This window comes from Choristoneura fumiferana, unplaced genomic scaffold (genome assembly GCF_025370935.1).
Source record: "Choristoneura fumiferana unplaced genomic scaffold, NRCan_CFum_1 Sck3bRy_369;HRSCAF=857_pilon, whole genome shotgun sequence".
Classification (NCBI taxonomy): Eukaryota; Metazoa; Arthropoda; class Insecta; order Lepidoptera; family Tortricidae; genus Choristoneura; species Choristoneura fumiferana.
The window spans coordinates 13882-32712 of record NW_027413016.1 but is presented as its reverse complement, the minus strand read 5'-3'; the positions used below and the strand labels follow the sequence as shown (position 1 = coordinate 32712).

General features: G+C 44.9%; 2 protein-coding genes across 2 annotated transcripts; one reads left to right on the top strand and one right to left on the bottom strand.

The window, feature by feature from the left end:
- Positions 1–649: 649 nt before the first annotated feature.
- On the bottom strand, positions 650–4004 carry LOC141445131 (40-kDa huntingtin-associated protein-like). Its single transcript, XM_074110915.1, has 7 exons — positions 3833–4004; positions 3503–3752; positions 3137–3350; positions 2767–2845; positions 2522–2634; positions 2007–2092; positions 650–1351 (listed from the first exon to the last, which is right to left on the bottom strand). Exons 1-7 carry the CDS (start codon positions 3895–3897, stop codon positions 1262–1264), a joined length of 897 nt encoding a protein of 298 aa, XP_073967016.1. The 5' UTR covers positions 3898–4004; the 3' UTR covers positions 650–1261.
- A 259-nt stretch (positions 4005–4263) lies between these two features.
- Positions 4264–18536, top strand: LOC141445133 (general vesicular transport factor p115-like). The gene is made up of 13 exons (XM_074110917.1): positions 4264–4459; positions 7160–7294; positions 8543–9489; positions 10097–10227; positions 10906–11096; positions 13152–13364; positions 14806–15009; positions 15378–15541; positions 16042–16294; positions 16734–16802; positions 17115–17183; positions 17750–17818; positions 18258–18536. The coding sequence occupies exons 1-13, from the start codon at positions 4382–4384 to the stop codon at positions 18534–18536; spliced, it is 2802 nt and encodes a 933-aa protein (XP_073967018.1). The 5' UTR covers positions 4264–4381.
- Positions 18537–18831: the final 295 nt, after the last annotated feature.

Genomic DNA, 18831 nt, shown 5'->3' with positions numbered 1-18831 from the left:
AACAATACACTTGTGTAACTTAGGTAAAATAAAGTAACATGTCAATAAAATAAGCCTATGCCCATTAATTGTGTATTGTATTGCCATTTGTTAGACCGGCAGATAGCTGATTTGGGACCATTTTGTGGCATGCATCATCATCATCATCCCAGCCTATATACGTCCCACTGCTGGGCACAGGCCTCCTCTCAGAACAAGAGGGCTTGGGCCATAGTTCCCATGCGGGCCCAGTGCGGATTGGGAACTTCGCACGCACCATTGAATCGCTTCGCAGGTTTGTGCAGGTTCCTCACGATGTTTTCCTTCACCGCAAAGCTCGTGGTAAATTTCAAATGTAATTCCGCGCATGAATTTCGAAAAACTCAGAGGTGCGAGCCGGGGTTCGAACCCACGACCCTCTGCTTGAGAGGCGATAGGTCAAACCACTAGGCCACCACGGCTGTGGCATGCATACACAGACCTATATCGAGTCTGTGCATGCATAACTATTTTTTTTTCTTTTTTTTATCCATTCTTCTCATTGTTGTCACAAATAAATGTTTTCTTTATTTCCTATTGTTGAATTGCATTATAATGAAATCGAACAGAAGTACTTAATCAAATTGCATTTGCACTTATTATTTTCATCCTTAGTAATCTATCACAAGAGCATCAAATAAGTTACCTAAGTATTCAGCCCAAGCTAGTTCTTCTCCTACATGGAATGACTCTCCTTGGTACTCATGGGCAGTGGTGATCATTTCCCATCAAATGACCCGCTTGCTTGTTTGCCTCCCTCTCATAAAAAAAAACCATTTGTTACTCTATGCTCAATACGGTATTTGACAACTGATTTTGCCATATCTTAATATTATTATGAAAATATAGATATACAGATAGTGTTTAGCGAAGAGTAAATTTAAATCGGTTGAGAATTGGGTTTATAGTGATTTTTTGAAAAATCTATATACCTGTCTCTTTCTCAAACGCTTTTCTCTATGCAGCAAGTATGGCGGTACTGGTGTGTGACGTCACATGCCAGTATGTCTTTCTCTGTCTAATCTTGAATTTCAAACCTTTATAACTTTGTTATTTGTAAAGGTAGCTTAAAAATTGTTTTTCTATTCGATAACAGGCATTGTGTAGTTTTAATTTATAAAACATATACAAAATAGTCAAATACCGTATTCTCGCGATGACATACACATTCACACAAAAACGTTTCAAGTAATTAATTACTTATAACATTGTGTTAGTCTTAACCCTAATGTTGGATTTGTCTTCAAGCTAAATGTTCTCTCTTGGCTTGAAGAAGAGACTCTAGTAAACCGGTCTGGCGCGTGCTAAGATGATGCTTCAACTCTGAAGATACCTGCGACAGAATAAAATATTTTTATTACTAATCCAACCAAGCAAACGTCTTTTTACATTTGAAATCAAATTTTGTTTCATAGGTCCACAGGGCGAGTATGTGTTGCGAAGAATGTGTTTGCCATAAACTTATACAAACGCTTGATTTACCTGTCCTCACTCAACGCATATCTGACAGAAACAGCTCGGCGGAGCGAGGATCAGAGGCGTCTTTACCTATAGTGCAGGGTGTGCGTTGCACACGGGCGCAGCGGTGTTAGGGGCGCCGGCCGCGGCACTTTGTACCTATTCCATTTTGACCGCGCGCTTCCTAGATGGCGCTAAAGTAATAATTGCACACGGGCGCTACATGGGCTAAAGACGCCGCTGGAGGATAGGTAAATAAAGCGTTTTTATTGGTTAATGATAAACACATTCCTCGGACATCTCTGGTGGAAACGCAGCCTTAGGGGAGTATCAGGGAAGTTACAGCCACGGGGCCTCAACAAAAGAAGGGCCACTAAAAAGACTTTATTTTTTTACAAAGATAATTGTGAGTAGAACCATTTAATTTTGTCATTTTTTTGTTTAAAAAATGCATTTCAACAGTTTAGTCATTTATTAGTTTACCTATATTACCTATATTACCTAATTTACCTATTTATTAGTAACCATACCTTTACGAGCGAGTGTGTATCATTGGTCGCGCACGATATAATTGTCGATTGGAGTTTCAGACGTAAATCCGCGTTGAATGGAATCGCTGAAAACAGAAGATTATAATCTTTACATAATGTAAAACAAATCCCGTTCCGCCGTCTGTCCCTTTGGATGTACTGATGAAGAAACTGAATAACCGAATCGTGTACCAGGGTGGCACCTTTTCACAGTCAATTTCTCTATGATTTCTTTGGATGTATACAATATCAATATGACATCAGAAGCACAAAGGTTTTACCCTGGTATGCGATCCAGTTTCTTTGACTGTATGCTTATGATGTTTTATGTTTCATAGATGTTTTACACGGTTTTCATAAAGTTTTATATATATTACTAGCCATTTGCCTTTTTGGATGTAGTCTCGGGGAAAGGAAGTGAAAAATGTGAAAAGAAAGATTGAAACTAAAAAATGAGGTGAGAAATACTCTAGAAATATGCACTCTAGTGTCAAATATAGTGTCAAAAAACTGACCTTCACTGTCAACATCATTCAGTATATCAGTGAGCAGTTGCTTCAACGACTCAGTGTTAACTTCATCAGATGGTTCCACATACAACGACAGCAGCACTCTGCTGAGCTGCACTCTGTAAATACAATTCTAATCATATAATGAACTTTTGTCAAGTATACTTTGAGGCCCATATAGTAGGAGCCTATGCTTTTATTATTATTATTACTCATTAGCAATAGGGTAATAAGTAATAATTAATACTCACTCAGCTAAAATGTCTTCTGGCAGATTTGGTTTGGAGTCAATTAATTCATTGGCTTTCTCAAGGGCAGTGTCACAATTATCTGTAACAGTATGGTGCTCATGACAAACATTATCAATTTTACCATCAAATAAATCAAAACTTAAAAAAGGAATTTAATATTACTTGTAACAATTACATAATTAAGTATCCTAATTTATTAAGCTCAGTAAAAAAGTGTAAAAGGTTCATAATTTATGACATTGAAAAATTAATACTATTAAAAATTATTAACTATTGCAGTAAAGTAGATTTCAACTGAAAAAAGTGAGTTTATTTAAATGTGTCTTTATTTAATTGTTCTTTAACTGAAAAATTGCTACAAAATACTTACCACATTCAATGAGAAGATTAATGTAGTTCCTCATGAACATTATTTTCATATTACTCTCCTCTACCAATTCAAGTGCTTGTTCATAATATGACACTGCTTCACATTTGAGGTTGAGCTCCACTAGGTGGTTTGCTACCTCTGTCAGTATGGACAGGCGGATTGATGAGTTGTCTGGGTACTTGTGCAAAGCTTGGATGAAACAGCCTATTGCAGCCTGGAATTAAAAATCAAACCTAAGTCTCTGTTAAGAACTATAAGGGTTGCTTGCAATGTCAGCAGCGGCTAATTTACTGACTAGACTAGGTAAATAGTAAGCGGGGATTTGCTTGTCAGTAACACAAGATAGAAAAAAAACTTGCAGCTTACCTCTAAATTCTCCCTGTCAGGACTACAAAACTTTAGAGAGCTCAGTTTCTTCTCGGCCTTCATAAACTGTCTCCCTGCAGCCACTAGATGTTCTGCTTCTCCTAGGAAATTACCAACAGAGGCTTCACACTTAGCAGCCCCAATGTACGAATGTCCAGCGAAAGTTGGCTGCTCAGAATACTCGCACTGTATAGCCAGAGCTAGAAACTCGTTGGTAGCTTCAGACACATTTGGTTTTCTTAAGAACCGCCTGTAAATACTTCCTATTGTTATTGGAACTGAATTGTGATACAAAGTGTTCAATGTGCTGTTGCAGTGTATATTACTTACTTTTTTAATTTGGTGTTTATGTTCATAAACTGCTCGTTGAAACTGGCGTTTAAGTCTGTGGCCATTATCGTATTTCAAACCCTTTGAGGACGTAAACGTAATTGATTTTACAGTAGACAATTCAATGAAAATAGTAGTGGTAGGTACTACGATACGAAAACAAACAGCAGGGCTACTACGAAATTTGAAAATCGAAGTTTGTATTTACCATCTCGCCGACGTTTACATTATTTCATACGAGTGTGAGAGGGACGGTACGATTCGAACTTCGATTTTTGAATTTTATAGTAGCCCTGCAGGCGTCAAATTTTAATGTCACCGTGACAAGAAGCTTAGAACATTTTGAACGCACCCAAAATTGCGTTTGGTTATTGCAATTTCGCGTTCTTTTTGACGCGCTACGCGTTTCTTATCAATTGTCAGTTGTCAAATCCCTTGACGTGTCGATTATTTGGGTTAATTCGATTACATATTTCGGTATTTTATGTCTTAGTTTTGTATTATTAAGATTTGTGAATGTTATTTATAGATCCTTAAAAGTTGACCGCGATGGATTTTCTGAAGAGCGGCTTAAAAACCGTGCTGGGGGCTCCAGAACCCGGCCACACACCCTCTGGAGCAGAGACGGTAAGATATTTAGAACGATTATTAGATGGAATTTGACTAATAAAATGTTCTAGATGTTATATTTAGGCCTGGGACCTTCAAATATTGTCAACGGAAGTTCACTACGATGGCAAATTTAGTTGTGACACAACTCTCATAGTTTGAATGCGATAATGCGTGTGATATAGTTCTGGTTCCACATTATTTGTTTTAAGAATTTTAAAGTTCTGTCTGTAATAAATAGCATGGCAAGTTAAGTTTTAAAGTAATTAGGGTTACTATGTTTAATTAAATAAACATTTAAATGCTTTAGTAAATTATCTTATATTTCTTTACATGGATTGTAAAAGATGAGCTAGCAATCCTTACTTTCAGTATTTTACATTAATTAAAGACCGATCCAAAGGCAGATCTTTTAGATGGGGTATTCTTTTTATAATTTTCATTGTTACAGTTAGTTAAGCTATCTTAGGTTAGTTCTTTTTTATGTATGTAAACTCATAATTGTACAAGGTTAGTTAACATTGTTTTTAAATAAATTTAAGTATTAATTAAAAGCAAACATGCTTTTTGCCTGTTATTTCCTGCTGATGCAAGCCTGTGTTAGAATTAATTATTTTTATACTGTTCTTCTCTTGGCTAATAACTGCTTAAAAGCCTAGAATGAGGTGTTAACTGCAGCAAACCATTTTTTTCATTCATGTTTAGCTGAAACAAGGGTTTTGTTATACTAAAAATTTTTGCTTTTTGAGTTTAAAAATAATTTTATATTGTTTTTATTGTGTAATAAGTTTGACCGCTATGTGTGTCTGTCTGTAGCACCGTAGCTCTTAAACGGGTTTTTTATTTGAAATCAGGTTATCTAGAAGATGTTTATTAGACCTGTTTCATAAAGATTGGTTTAGCTGTTATTGAGATATTGAATTTTGAAGTGACAAAGTCGAGGGTTTACCAACTTTTTGTAGATTATTTAGCATGGGTTGTGTAGAGATTTTTGTTTTATTCTTAATTTAATATGTGTGTGTGGGTGAGAGGCCAGGAATGCGAATGAATGACACACATCAATAATCTCTAATGGCTGTTATAGTTAGAATTCAACCAGATACATATACACAAAAATCATAACTCCCTTTCAGGCAGTCGGGTAAAACATGGCATGTTCACCAATAGAGGTTGGCAGCAGCATTAGACTATGATAATAAACAGTAAATATTCAATCGAGGTCACAAATCTTTGTGACTGTCACTTTAATGACATATAGACTTGAATATGATAAGAATGTTATTTCCTCTATCATCTGTTGTCACATAAATACACATAAGTATAGCGTCATTATCAGCAGCTACTCAAAAGAGTTCCTCCTTAGAGCAACACAACTGGTTGTGTTGCTCTTAGCATTAACTCTGGTTGAGTTCGAAACGCGTCAGAGTGGTGATGGTGATAGTTGGGTTTGTGTGATTTGTGTGTGTTCTTAGAGTGTGGAGGTGGAGGAGCTGCATGAACACACATTTGGAATGAAATGAAATGAAATGAATGTTTATTCACAGAACATATGGTTGGTACAAAGGATGTTATAAAAATAAAAAATAAAAATGCATTAGATCCATAATATATTTGGTCTATACAACATGTGAAAAATATGTTTTTTTTTATGATTAATAAGAGTTTTGTTAGTAAGATTGGTTTTTGGAATCTTTTTGTATTTTTATTTCAATTCCAAATTTTTACTTTTACGGTCATCCCGTAAAACCGAAATTGAAAATACAAACTGAAATATAGATGCACAGAAAAAACAGAAAAATAAGACCATCACTGGGAATCGAACCCAGGTCCTCGGTAATCCGTACCGCGTGCTATACCGCTACACCACTGATGGTCAACGGTACCGACACGAATTTCCCTATGCACCTCATATCTCAGCTTGTGTTTCTTACTTAGTCACTTAAGCAGCGACGCTAGCGACATCTATGCCGTAAGCCCTCAAACTTTTTCGGCATTCCTTTGGAACTAACCGCTCACCCGGACAAGAGATATCGTTTCTAAGCAATCAAATTAAGATTGGTTTTTTGGAATCTTTTTGTATTTTTTATTTCAATTCCAAATTTTTACTTTTACGGTCATCAGTGGTGTAGCGGTATAGCACGCGGTACGGATTACCGAGGACCTGGGTTCGATTCCCAGTGATGGTCTTATTTTTCTGTTTTTTCTGTGCATCTGTATTTCAGTTTGTATTTTCAATTTAAGTTTGTTAGTCTTATATAAGTATATTAATTATTTGTAACTAACACTTAGCCAATAAATTCTTACTAACACAATTATGCATGAGTTACTAAGCTACTCGAATCCAATGAATTATTATACTATTATAATATGTATTATTATGAAACCTGTATATAATTTATCACAGTTAAAAATTTCTGTTTATGAAATCTCAATTTACAAATAATATACTAAGTAGACAATCAAATAGAATAATATTTAAGTGGGTATGTCACTAATAAGCATTATCATGAATTTGTTGCATAGACATTGCTATTGTAAGGTTGCTGGTGAGCACAGTAATTGTTATGGATCATTTATATGGCCCTCTGCAAAGTTATTCCCTATTCAATAAATTACTTAGTTATTGTATTTGTTTTTTTATGAGCGCCTACGTCCAACAGTGGACGTTCTATGGCTAATACGATGATGATTGTATTGTTAAATACATATATGATGCAGGTGGAGCGTCTGGTGGACCGCGTGAACAACTCTACTCTGCTGGAGGACCGGCGGGATGCGTGCCGCGCGCTTAAAGCCATGTCGCGCAAGTACCGCGTCGACGTCGGCGCACACGGCATGGACACGCTCAAACAGGTCCGTTGTAGAATGTAGACATGGGTCTTCGAAGTTCGAAAATCGAAGTTGGAATCAGGGCTTTAAATACCGTTAAAAAGTGGTAACGTTACCAACTGTCAAACTGATTTAACGTTAAATGATAATTAACGTTAAACGATTTACCGTTACTTATACAACTTTTTACCGGTATAAAAAATGGTAACGTTATCAGCTATTCATTAAATTAACGTTAATTCAAAAGTATCGTTAAATCATTTTAACGGTATTTATATTACTATTTACCGGTAAGTTTGGGTAACGTTAAATGGCAGATTATCCTCATTTATCGAGCGAGTATGCACGCGCTAAATTGGCAACACTCGGTAGCATAGCAAAAATTACCGATAGTGTTACTTCGGTATCGTTATAATAATGTGAATTGGGTAACGTTAACAAGCCCTACAATGTAAAGTAAATTTACCGGTAAAAATAACGGTAATTAGGTAACGTTAAATAATGTTAAGTTATCAATTAACGTTAAATTTTAATACCGGTACTAGGTATTTTTATGATTTTTACCGTTATTTAACGTTACTTATAGTGTGAATTTGGTAACGTTAACAAGCCCTGGTTGGAATCATACCGTCCCTCTCGCTCTCATATTAAATAGTATAAGTGTCAGAGGGACCCGAACGGCAAAAACTTCGATTTTCGAATTTCTTAGTAGCCCTGCTGATCTACTAGATCAGCGTTTCTAAACCTCGGGTCGCGACTGGTATTAAAATGGGTCGCGGAAATTTTCTAATTAAATCACGTGCAATTTTTTTTTGAATCTTTTTTTTTCTAATATTTTATAATGACGTAAATTTTACCCGCTGTACTAGATCCAGCAGTAGCGGTGTCAGGGTAGGGCGCGGTGGGGCGACCTAAAGAGGCGCCTGAAGCCTGTATTGGGGCCGCCGAGGAAATCTCGCGCACCAGCTAAACAGCACTGAGATGCAGCCGCAACTTATGGCCGCAATATCGGAAGTGCGCTATCCACTCTGTCTCTTATTTAATCCAGAGCCCGTTTTGTCTAATAAGAGGTGCAAAATTCGAACTTCGAATCTTGCTGTCCCGCTGACGCTAATAATATTTAATACGAGAGTGAGAGGGGTGGTACAATACGAACTTCGATTTTCGAATTTTGTAGTGGCTCCCCCTGTTGTCTGATTTGTCTCTGATGATGATGATGATCTACCTCTATGTCACTGATTTGTCTCTCAAACCACTAAATTTTTCTTACAGGTTTTGGAGCTTGACAGAGCTGACAACGAGACAATCAACTATGCTCTCGACACCCTCAACAATGTCATGTTCCCCACACAGTTTGAGGAGGAAGAAGACAACCCTCACGTCCCCATGAACATCGGGGAGCAGTTCACAGAAATGTTCATCAAAGACCATCACAACATCCAACTAGTCTTAGATCTACTGGATGAATTCGATTTCAGAGTTCGGCTCTCCGCTGTCCAGTTACTTACGTCTCTACTGACTAACAGACCTAAAGATATACAAGAAATCATACTAGTAAAACCTATGGGTGTATCCAAAATGATGGACTTACTCGGTGACCCGAGAGAAGTAATCAGAAATGAGACTTTGTTGCTTCTCATTAAACTTACTCGTGGCAATGCTAATATACAAAAGATAGTAGCATTCGAAAACGCCTTTGATAGATTGTTCGAAATTGTATCCACAGAAGGTTACTCCGATGGTGGTATCATTGTAGAAGACTGTTTATTACTCATGTTGAATCTGTTGAAGAATAACAGCAGCAATATCAACTTTTTTAAAGAAGGCAGCTACATACAGAAGATGCTGCCTATGTTTAATACACCTGATGAAGCAGAAGACTATGGCTGGTCACCACAGAAGGTTTCCAACGTGCATTGTATGTTACAGATAGTGAGAACTTTAGTGTCTCCGAGCAATGCTGTACAAATTATATCTAATTGCCAAAAGATAATGAAGAACGTTGGGTTGTTGGATGCTCTGTGCAATATTTTAATGGCGAGTGGAGTGCCCGCGGATATTTTGACGGAGACTATTAATACTGTGGGGGAGGTGGTGAGGGGGGAAGTGAACAATCAGGACTTCTTGGGGAATGTGATGGCGCCGTCCAATCCGCCCCGGCCGGCTATCGTCGTGCTCCTCATGTCTATGGTCAATGAGAAACAACCGTTCTCTTTAAGGTAAGGTTTAGTTAATCGAGCATTTCAATTAAGATTGGTTTTTGGAGTCTTTTTGTATTTTTTATTTCAACTCCAAATTTTGTTACTTTTACGGTCATCCCGTAAAATCCATATCGAAAATACAAACTGAAACATAGATGCACAGAAAAACCAGAAAAAGAGACCAGCGCTGGGAATCGAACCCAGGTCCTCAGCATTCCGTGCTACACCACTACTGGACAGGAGTACAGACACAAATTTCTCCTATACCATACTGCTGCTTAAGTGACTAAATAAGAAACAAACAAGCTGAGATATGTGCATAGGAGAAATTTGTGTCCAGTGGTGGTGTAGCGGTATAGCACGCAGCACGGAATGCTGAGGACCTGGGTTTTTCTGTGCATCTATGTTTCAGTTTGTATTATCAGTTAAAACATTTTTTTTTATTTGGATTTAAAAAAAATGGAACTGTAGGTAATTTGTAGCCTTAATTTGAATTATTATACAGTGTTTTTACGCCATGTATAAATAGATACCTACTAACTAAACCAGTACATGACTATGTACTGTGGGGCGACCTTACCTACGGCTCTTGACACATCGCACTTACAATTGGTTGTATCTACAGATGCGCGGTCCTGTACTGCTTCCAATGCTTCCTGTACCACAACGAGATGTCGCAGGCGAGCCTGGTGCAGACGCTATTGCCGTCCTCCTCTGACGTCTCCAGCCTCACTAGCGGGCAGCTACTTTGCGGGGGTACGTCTATACCAGAGGTTCCCAAACTTATTTCGTCTAACGCCCACTTTGAAAATCAGTTATTTTGTAGCGCCGTCCATTTTTTTTCACCTTAAAAACCTCAATAACGTAGTCTCGCCTAATGAAGGCACAAAGTTAAAGATTTTTTTCTGGGCTCTTTACCTCCCCCCCCCTCTAGGCCTCCAGCGGCCACAAGGGGGCAAAAACTGGTCTATACTATTATATACGTACGGCCAACAGGGCCTTGTTTCTCAAAGCTAACTACTACGTCTAAATGTCTAATAATATTAGTGTTTTGTCTTATAAACTAGGTTAGCTGGAAGAGATCCCTTTTTAGGGATAAGCTCGCCTTTGTTCTCCTCTCTGTGTATTTGTATTTTTATTTTTATGTGCAATAAAGAGTTTACATACATACATACATAAACTGTATGATAAAATAAGACAGAACATTAATATTATTAGACTAATTATGCTTTGAGAAACCGGGCCCAGCAGAAGTGGATGAGCGGTTACGTTGCTTAAAATGATCTATACACGACCTTACTATAGGGTCTTCGTCCTTTGCCCGCACAGGTATAAAATTTACGATGAAATCCCATTTCCTATCCCGCGAGAAAAATCTCTCCCCACTTGACCAGTTTTTTGACAGATATAATGTAAGTATCATTTACTCTACAGGCCTTTTCTCGTCCGACGTGCTCTCGAATTGGTTCGCGGCCGTAGCGCTGATGCATGCGTTAATTGACAACCCCGGCCAGAAGGAACTGTTGCTGCGAGTGTTGCTGGCGACTAACATCGGCAGCGCGCCCGTGTCGCTGCTGCACCAGTGTACGGTCACGCTGCAACAGACCACCAAGCTGCAGCCCAAGGTAATGTTGCCGGCGACAGAAGGAACTGTTGCTGCGAGTGTTGCTCGCGACTAACATCGGCAGCGCGCCCGTGTCGCTGCTGCACCAGTGTACGGTCACGCTGCAACAGACCACCAAGCTGCAGCCCAAGGTAATGTTGCCGGCGACAGAAGGAACTGTTGCTGCGAGTGTTGCTGGCGACTAACATCGGCAGCGCGCCCGTGTCGCTGCTGCACCAGTGTACGGTCACGCTGCAACAGACCACCAAGCTGCAGCCCAAGGTAATGTTGCCGGCGACAGAAGGAACTGTTGCTGCGAGTGTTGCTCGCGACTAACATCGGCAGCGCGCCCGTGTCGCTGCTGCACCAGTGTACGGTCACGCTGCAACAGACCACCAAGCTGCAGCCCAAGGTAATGTTGCCGGCGACAGAAGGGACTGTTGCTGCGAGTGTTGCTCGCGACTAACATCGGCAGCGCGCCCGTGTCGCTGCTGCACCAGTGTACGGTCACGCTGCAACAGACCACCAAGCTGCAGCCCAAGGTAATGTTGCCGGCGACAGAAGGAACTGTTGCTGCGAGTGTTGCTCGCGACTAACATCGGCAGCGCGCCCGTGTCGCTGCTGCACCAGTGTACGGTCACGCTGCAACAGACCACCAAGCTGCAGCCCAAGGTAATGTTGCCGGCGACAGAAGGGACTGTTGCTGCGAGTGTTGCTCGCGACTAACATCGGCAGCGCGCCCGTGTCGCTGCTGCACCAGTGTACGGTCACGCTGCAACAGACCACCAAGCTGCAGCCCAAGGTAATGTTGCCGGCGACAGAAGGGACTGTTGCTGCGAGTGTTGCTCGCGACTAACATCGGCAGCGCGCCCGTGTCGCTGCTGCACCAGTGTACGGTCACGCTGCAACAGACCACCAAGCTGCAGCCCAAGGTAATGTTGCCGGCGACAGATATACAGACAATGTTTAGCGAAGAGAAAAACCGGCCAAGTGCGAGTCGGACTCGCGCACGAAGGGTTCCGTACCATTATCTATACAACATTAGACATTAGCAAAAACGGCAAAAAATCAAGTTTGTTGTATGGGAGCCCCCCTTAAATATTATTTTATTTTAATTTAATTATTTATTTTTAAAGTGATTATACAACTAAAGATTCTGTGAATATTTCAAGCGTTTACCTGTTGCCGTTATTAATATCAAGCAAAAAACGGCAAAACAATCACGTTCGTTGTACCGGTACCGGAGCCCCCCTTAAATATTTATTTTATTATATTTTTAGAATTTTGTTATAGCGGCACAGTAATACATCTGTGATTATTTCAATGTCTAACTATTGCGACTCAAGAGATAAAGCCCTGTGACAGACGGACGGACAGACAGACAGCGGAGTCTCAGTAATAGGGTTGGCACCCTTTGGGTCGGAACCCAAAAATTAATATCTGTCTCTTTCTAAAACGTACTTATCTATGCAGTCGATATGACACTACTTGCATCTGACGGCACATACAAATACATATATCTTTCTCTGTCTAATCTTGAATTTCAAACTAATAAGTTTGTCATGTAAAGGAAGCTTACTTTTTTTCTCTTTGATAATATGCATTGTTAACGTTTAATTTATAAAATAAATTAAAAACAGTCAAATACCGTATTTGCAAAATAAGTTTTGATTTTGAGCTGGGCTTGTCGTTGAAAAGGTTATGGGCCCCATTGAAGTTTTTTTATTATTACCATACTTCAATTTTTTATTTCATATTATTTATATTTATTTTATTATTATTTAAAATTTTAAATGCTTTAATTAATTATTTATCATTGAAAATGTATTTAATATTTATGTCTGTTATGTACTTATTTGTGCTGATTGGATTTATTTTATTTTATTTTATTGTTGAGTACGCAAATTATAACCTGCGTTTTCCGAAATAATACATTTTATTACATACAGTTACATACATTTTTATTACATTTTTATTTATCTCTAAATTTGGGAGTTGTGGAGGTCTAGGGCTCTGCCCAGCTGGAACACTATAAAAGCTATATGAAATAATAATTAAATACCCGTCCTCCTTCCAGGTGGCTCTCCTGATGCTGCTGTCCCAGTGGACGAGCCACTGCCCGGCGGCCGTGAGCGCGTTCCTCCGCGTGCCAGGAGGCGTGGGCTACCTCGTCAACCAGACCTGTTCCAACGATCACGATGAAAACGAGTATCTCCTGCAAGGACTGTCGGCGTTCCTGCTCGCTATTTGTATACACTTCAATGATGACAGTGTCGAGAATTATTCCAAGGTAAGTAACAAGCGGATTGGGAACTTCACAGAGAGGAGGCCTGTGCCCAGCAGTGGGACGTATATAGGCTGGGATGATGATGATGAAGTAACAAGCAAGGGCTAAAGATGGGTCTCGTGAGGAAGCTCAAAGTCACTCAAAGGGCTATGGAGAGGTCTATGCTCGGGGTTTCTCTGCGGGATAGAATCAGAAATGATGATATCCGCAGTAGAACTAAGGTTACCGACATAGCTCGAAGAATTGCGAAACTGAAGTGGCAGTGGGCGGGGCACATTGCTCGCAGGACTGATGGCCGATGGGGTCAAAAGGTTCTCGAATGGCGTCCGCGGACCGGGAGACGAGCTGTCGGTAGGCCTCCAACAAGATGGAGCGACGACCTGGTTAAGATCGCGGGATCGCGGTGGATGCGGAAAGCACAAGACCGGTCTGAGTGGAGAGCCTTGGGGGAGGCCTATGTCCAGCAGTGGACGTCTTTCGGCTGACATGATGATGATGATGAAGTAACAAGCGCAGCGTAGGACGTCCGTCCACCAACAAGATGGACGGACGGGTGACCTGGGTTAAAGTCGCGGGTTCACGGTGGATGCAGGCCGCTTCCAACCGAGGCAACTGGAGGTCTATGGGGGAGGCCTATGTCCAACAGTGGACGTCCTATGGCTGATATGATGATGATGAAGCAACGACAATCGCGGGTCAGATTTTAATGCAATTAATATTTCAATGACAAAACAGGATATTGATTTTGTTATAACATAATGTCAATTATTGAAGTTAAAATTAGCTTTTCATCATTTAAGCCCTGAAATCTGTTGCATCTTGAAATCCGTGTTGTAAATTCGATTTACATCTTTAGGGATGTAAGTAAATTTAAAAATCGAATGGTGCTCCTTTGTATTCACGAACTGGTAAACAAGGAGATTGTAATGCGTAATACTTACCTCCAAACCTCCATGCTGGCATAATGCTGCTGGCCAGTGCTGGCTGAATGTGCCAAAGCCAAAGAGCGCGAGGCCATAAAAAAAACAAAAGACGGTTTGGCGCGATAAATTTTCTTCCGCTCTGTTACAAATTGCGTATACATTTATAACGGTTTTTCTTTATTTCCTCGCATTTGTGATGAAAAGTAGTGTTCAACTCGAGTGTAAATGATCAATTACACCCGCGAACTATAAGCACCCTCGCTCGCTTTGCTCGCTCGTGCGCCTAAATATCTTGGGTGTAATTGATCACTTACAACCCTTGTTTATCAATCTACTATTGATGTATGTCCTAAATTGAGATTGCGAACGTTGGGCCTTACGAAGTTGTTATTTTATAGTAAAAAAGTTTCAATATTTCTGTCTTTCTGTTTATGCTTCTGTATTTCTTTCTTTCAATGTCATCTAGCTCGATACCCACCACGTGTCTGAGTGCAGAAACCTTACAGGCTTCTCTTTTTCAGGACTCTATGAAACAGCTGCTACTAAAGAGGATAGGCTTCGAGACTTTCAGCGCCAAGCTCAGCGAAGTGACCAAGCACGAGTTGTACAACAAGGCGGCCAAACATCCCCAGCTCAGGGTCAAGATGGCTTCCGAGATACTCATCGACTACGAGTTCTGCAAGCTGTTCAAAGTGCTCGAGAGTGAGTCACTGTTGGCCATAGGCATAAGCCACCCCCTTACATAGCATCCCCCCTTCGAAAGAATATAATGTAAAGCAAGGTTGGCTAACAACAAGTATTTGATTACTTAGGAGGTGTCCATTAATTAAGTGGGGGGATTTTGACGAGACCCCCTTCCCCTCTTGGTGAGATGTCGTGAGATTTGCCTCGCACCGTTCTCTCCAAATCGCACGCCAGATTTTGCAAAATTGTTTTAACTTTTTAAAAAGTTTGAGACTCGACAATAATGGAATTTGTATGCGACATTGTTGTTGAGTGTAGCGATCCTGAAATATTTCTAACTTTTTTTCTTTCTTAAATAATTATAATAGCACGTGTGTCTTCCCCCAGGCGTGGTCACCCAAAGCCTAACAGTGAGCAGGAGAACGGCGTTCAAGAACAGAACTCTGAGCGCGCGTCGCCCGACGCCACGCTGGACCAGTACAAATGCCTCATCCGGCAGCAGGACGCGCGGCTACAGGAACTGATGGCGCAGGTCGAGGGACTGCTGCAACACAACCACCAGCTGCAGGTACAGTCAAGCGGAGCGGGGCCGCCCGCTGGACCAGTACAAGTGGCTCAGCCGGCAGCAGGACGCGCGGCTACAGGAACTGATGGCGCAGGTCGAGGGACTGCTGCAACACAACCACCAGCTGCAGGTACAGTCAAGCGGAGCGGGGCCGCCCGCTGGACCAGTACAAGTGGCTCAGCCGGCAGCACGCGCGGCTACAGGAACTGATGGCGCAGGTCGAGGGACTGCTGCAACACAACCACCAGCTGCAGGTACAGTCGAGCGGAGCGGGGCCGCCCGCTGGACCAGTACAAGTGGCTCAGCCGGCAGCTGGACGCGCGGCTACAGGAACTGATGGCGCAGGTCGAGGGACTGCTGCAACACAACCACCAGCTGCAGGTACAGGCGAGCGGAGCGGGGCCGCCCGCTGGACCAGTACAAGTGGCTCAGCCGGCAGCTGGACGCGCGGCTACAGGAACTGATGGCGCAGGTCGAGGGACTGCTGCAACACAACCACCAGCTGCAGGTACAGGCGAGCGGAGCGGGGCCGCCCGCTGGACCAGTACAAGTGGCTCAGCCGGCAGCTGGACGCGCGGCTACAGGAACTGATGGCGCAGGTCGAGGGACTGCTGCAACACAACCACCAGCTGCAGGTACAGGCGAGCGGAGCGGGCCGCCCGCTGGACCAGTACAAGTGGCTCATCCGGCAGCTGGACGCGCGGCTACAGGAACTGATGGCGCAGGTCGAGGGACTGCTGCAACACAACCACCAGCTGCAGGTACAGGCGAGCGGAGCGGGGCCGCCCGCTGGACCAGTACAAGTGGCTCAGCCGGCAGCTGGACGCGCGGCTACAGGAACTGATGGCGCAGGTCGAGGGACTGCTGCAACACAACCACCAGCTGCAGGTACAGGCGAGCGGAGCGGGGCCGCCCGCTGGACCAGTACAAGTGGCTCATCCGGCAGCTGGACGCGCGGCTACAGGAACTGATGGCGCAGGTCGAGGGACTGCTGCAACACAACCACCAGCTGCAGGTACAGGCGAGCGGAGCGGGGCCGCCCGCTGGACCAGTACAAGTGGCTCAGCCGGCAGCTGGACGCGCGGCTACAGGAACTGATGGCGCAGGTCGAGGGACTGCTGCAACACAACCACCAGCTGCAGGTACAGGCGAGCGGAGCGGGGCCGCCCGCTGGACCAGTACAAGTGGCTCATCCGGCAGCTGGACGCGCGGCTACAGGAACTGATGGCGCAGGTCGAGGGACTGCTGCAACACAACCACCAGCTGCAGGTACAGGCGAGCGGAGCGGGGCCGCCCGCTGGACCAGTACAAGTGGCTCAGCCGGCAGCTGGACGCGCGGCTACAGGAACTGATGGCGCAGGTCGAGGGACTGCTGCAACACAACCACCAGCTGCAGGTACAGGCGAGCGGAGCGGGGCCGCCCGCTGGACCAGTACAAGTGGCTCAGCCGGCAGCTGGACGCGCGGCTACAGGAACTGATGGCGCAGGTCGAGGGACTGCTGCAACACAACCACCAGCTGCAGGTACAGGCGAGCGGAGCGGGGCCGCCCGCTGGACCAGTACAAATGCCTCATCCGGCAGCTGGACGCGCGGCTACAGGAACTGATGGCGCAGGTCGAGGGACTGCTGCAACACAACCACCAGCTGCAGGTACAGTCGAGCGGAGCGGGGCCGCCCGCTGGACCAGTACAAGTGGCTCAGCCGGCAGCTGGACGCGCGGCTACAGGAACTGATGGCGCAGGTCGAGGGACTGCTGCAACACAACCACCAGCTGCAGGTACAGGCGAGCGGAGCGGGGCCGCCCGCTGGACCAGTACAAGTGGCTCATCCGGCAGCTGGACGCGCGGCTACAGGAACTGATGGCGCAGGTCGAGGGACTGCTGCAACACAACCACCAGCTGCAGGTACAGGCGAGCGGAGCGGGGCCGCCCGCTGGACCAGTACAAGTGGCTCAGCCGGCAGCTGGACGCGCGGCTACAGGAACTGATGGCGCAGGTCGAGGGACTGCTGCAACACAACCACCAGCTGCAGGTACAGGCGAGCGGAGCGGGGCCGCCCGCTGGACCAGTACAAGTGGCTCAGCCGGCAGCTGGACGCGCGGCTACAGGAACTGATGGCGCAGGTCGAGGGACTGCTGCAACACAACCACCAGCTGCAGGTACAGGCGAGCGGAGCGGGGCCGCCCGCTGGACCAGTACAAGTGGCTCATCCGGCAGCTGGACGCGCGGCTACAGGAACTGATGGCGCAGGTCGAGGGACTGCTGCAACACAACCACCAGCTGCAGGTACAGTCGAGCGGAGCGGGGCCGCCCGCTGGACCAGTACAAGTGGCTCAGCCGGCAGCTGGACGCGCGGCTACAGGAACTGATGGCGCAGGTCGAGGGACTGCTGCAACACAACCACCAGCTGCAGGTACAGTCGAGCGGAGCGGGGCCGCCCGCTGGACCAGTACAAGTGGCTCAGCCGGCAGCTGGACGCGCGGCTACAGGAACTGATGGCGCAGGTCGAGGGACTGCTGCAACACAACCACCAGCTGCAGGTACAGGCGAGCGGAGCGGGGCCGCCCGCTGGACCAGTACAAGTGGCTCAGCCGGCAGCTGGACGCGCGGCTACAGGAACTGATGGCGCAGGTCGAGGGACTGCTGCAACACAACCACCAGCTGCAGGTACAGGCGAGCGGAGCGGGGCCGCCCGCTGGACCAGTACAAATGCCTCATCCGGCAGCTGGACGCGCGGCTACAGGAACTGATGGCGCAGGTCGAGGGACTGCTGCAACACAACCACCAGCTGCAGGTACAGGCGAGCGGAGCGGGGCCGCCCGCTGGACCAGTACAAGTGGCTCAGCCGGCAGCTGGACGCGCGGCTACAGGAACTGATGGCGCAGGTCGAGGGACTGCTGCAACACAACCACCAGCTGCAGGTACAGGCGAGCGGAGCGGGGCCGCCCGCTGGACCAGTACAAGTGGCTCATCCGACAGCTGGACGCGCGGCTACAGGAACTGATGGCGCAGGTCGAGGGACTGCTGCAACACAACCACCAGCTGCAGGTACAGTCGAGCGGAGCGGGGCCGCCCGCTGGACCAGTACAAGTGGCTCAGCCGGCAGCTGGACGCGCGGCTACAGGAACTGATGGCGCAGGTCGAGGGACTGCTGCAACACAACCACCAGCTGCAGGTACAGGCGAGCGGAGCGGGGCCGCCCGCTGGACCAGTACAAGTGGCTCATCCGACAGCTGGACGCGCGGCTACAGGAACTGATGGCGCAGGTCGAGGGACTGCTGCAACACAACCACCAGCTG

Bases quoted from the DNA above. Each gene is read 5' to 3' on its own strand.
- LOC141445131 (XM_074110915.1), bottom strand. From the start codon at position 3,897: ATGGCCACAGACTTAAACGCCAGTTTCAACGAGCAGTTTATGAACATA. The intron at 3,351-3,502 runs GTAAGCTGCAAG...TTTTAATTCCAG, and splicing joins CTGACAGGGAGAATTTAGAG to GCTGCAATAGGCTGTTTCAT. The intron at 2,635-2,766 runs GTGAGTATTAAT...TTGTATTTACAG, and splicing joins CCAGAAGACATTTTAGCTGA to AGTGCAGCTCAGCAGAGTGC.
- LOC141445133 (XM_074110917.1), top strand. From the start codon at position 4,382: ATGGATTTTCTGAAGAGCGGCTTAAAAACCGTGCTGGGGGCTCCAGAA. The intron at 7,295-8,542 runs GTCCGTTGTAGA...TTTTTCTTACAG, and splicing joins GCATGGACACGCTCAAACAG to GTTTTGGAGCTTGACAGAGC. The intron at 11,097-13,151 runs GTAATGTTGCCG...TCCTCCTTCCAG, and splicing joins CCACCAAGCTGCAGCCCAAG to GTGGCTCTCCTGATGCTGCT.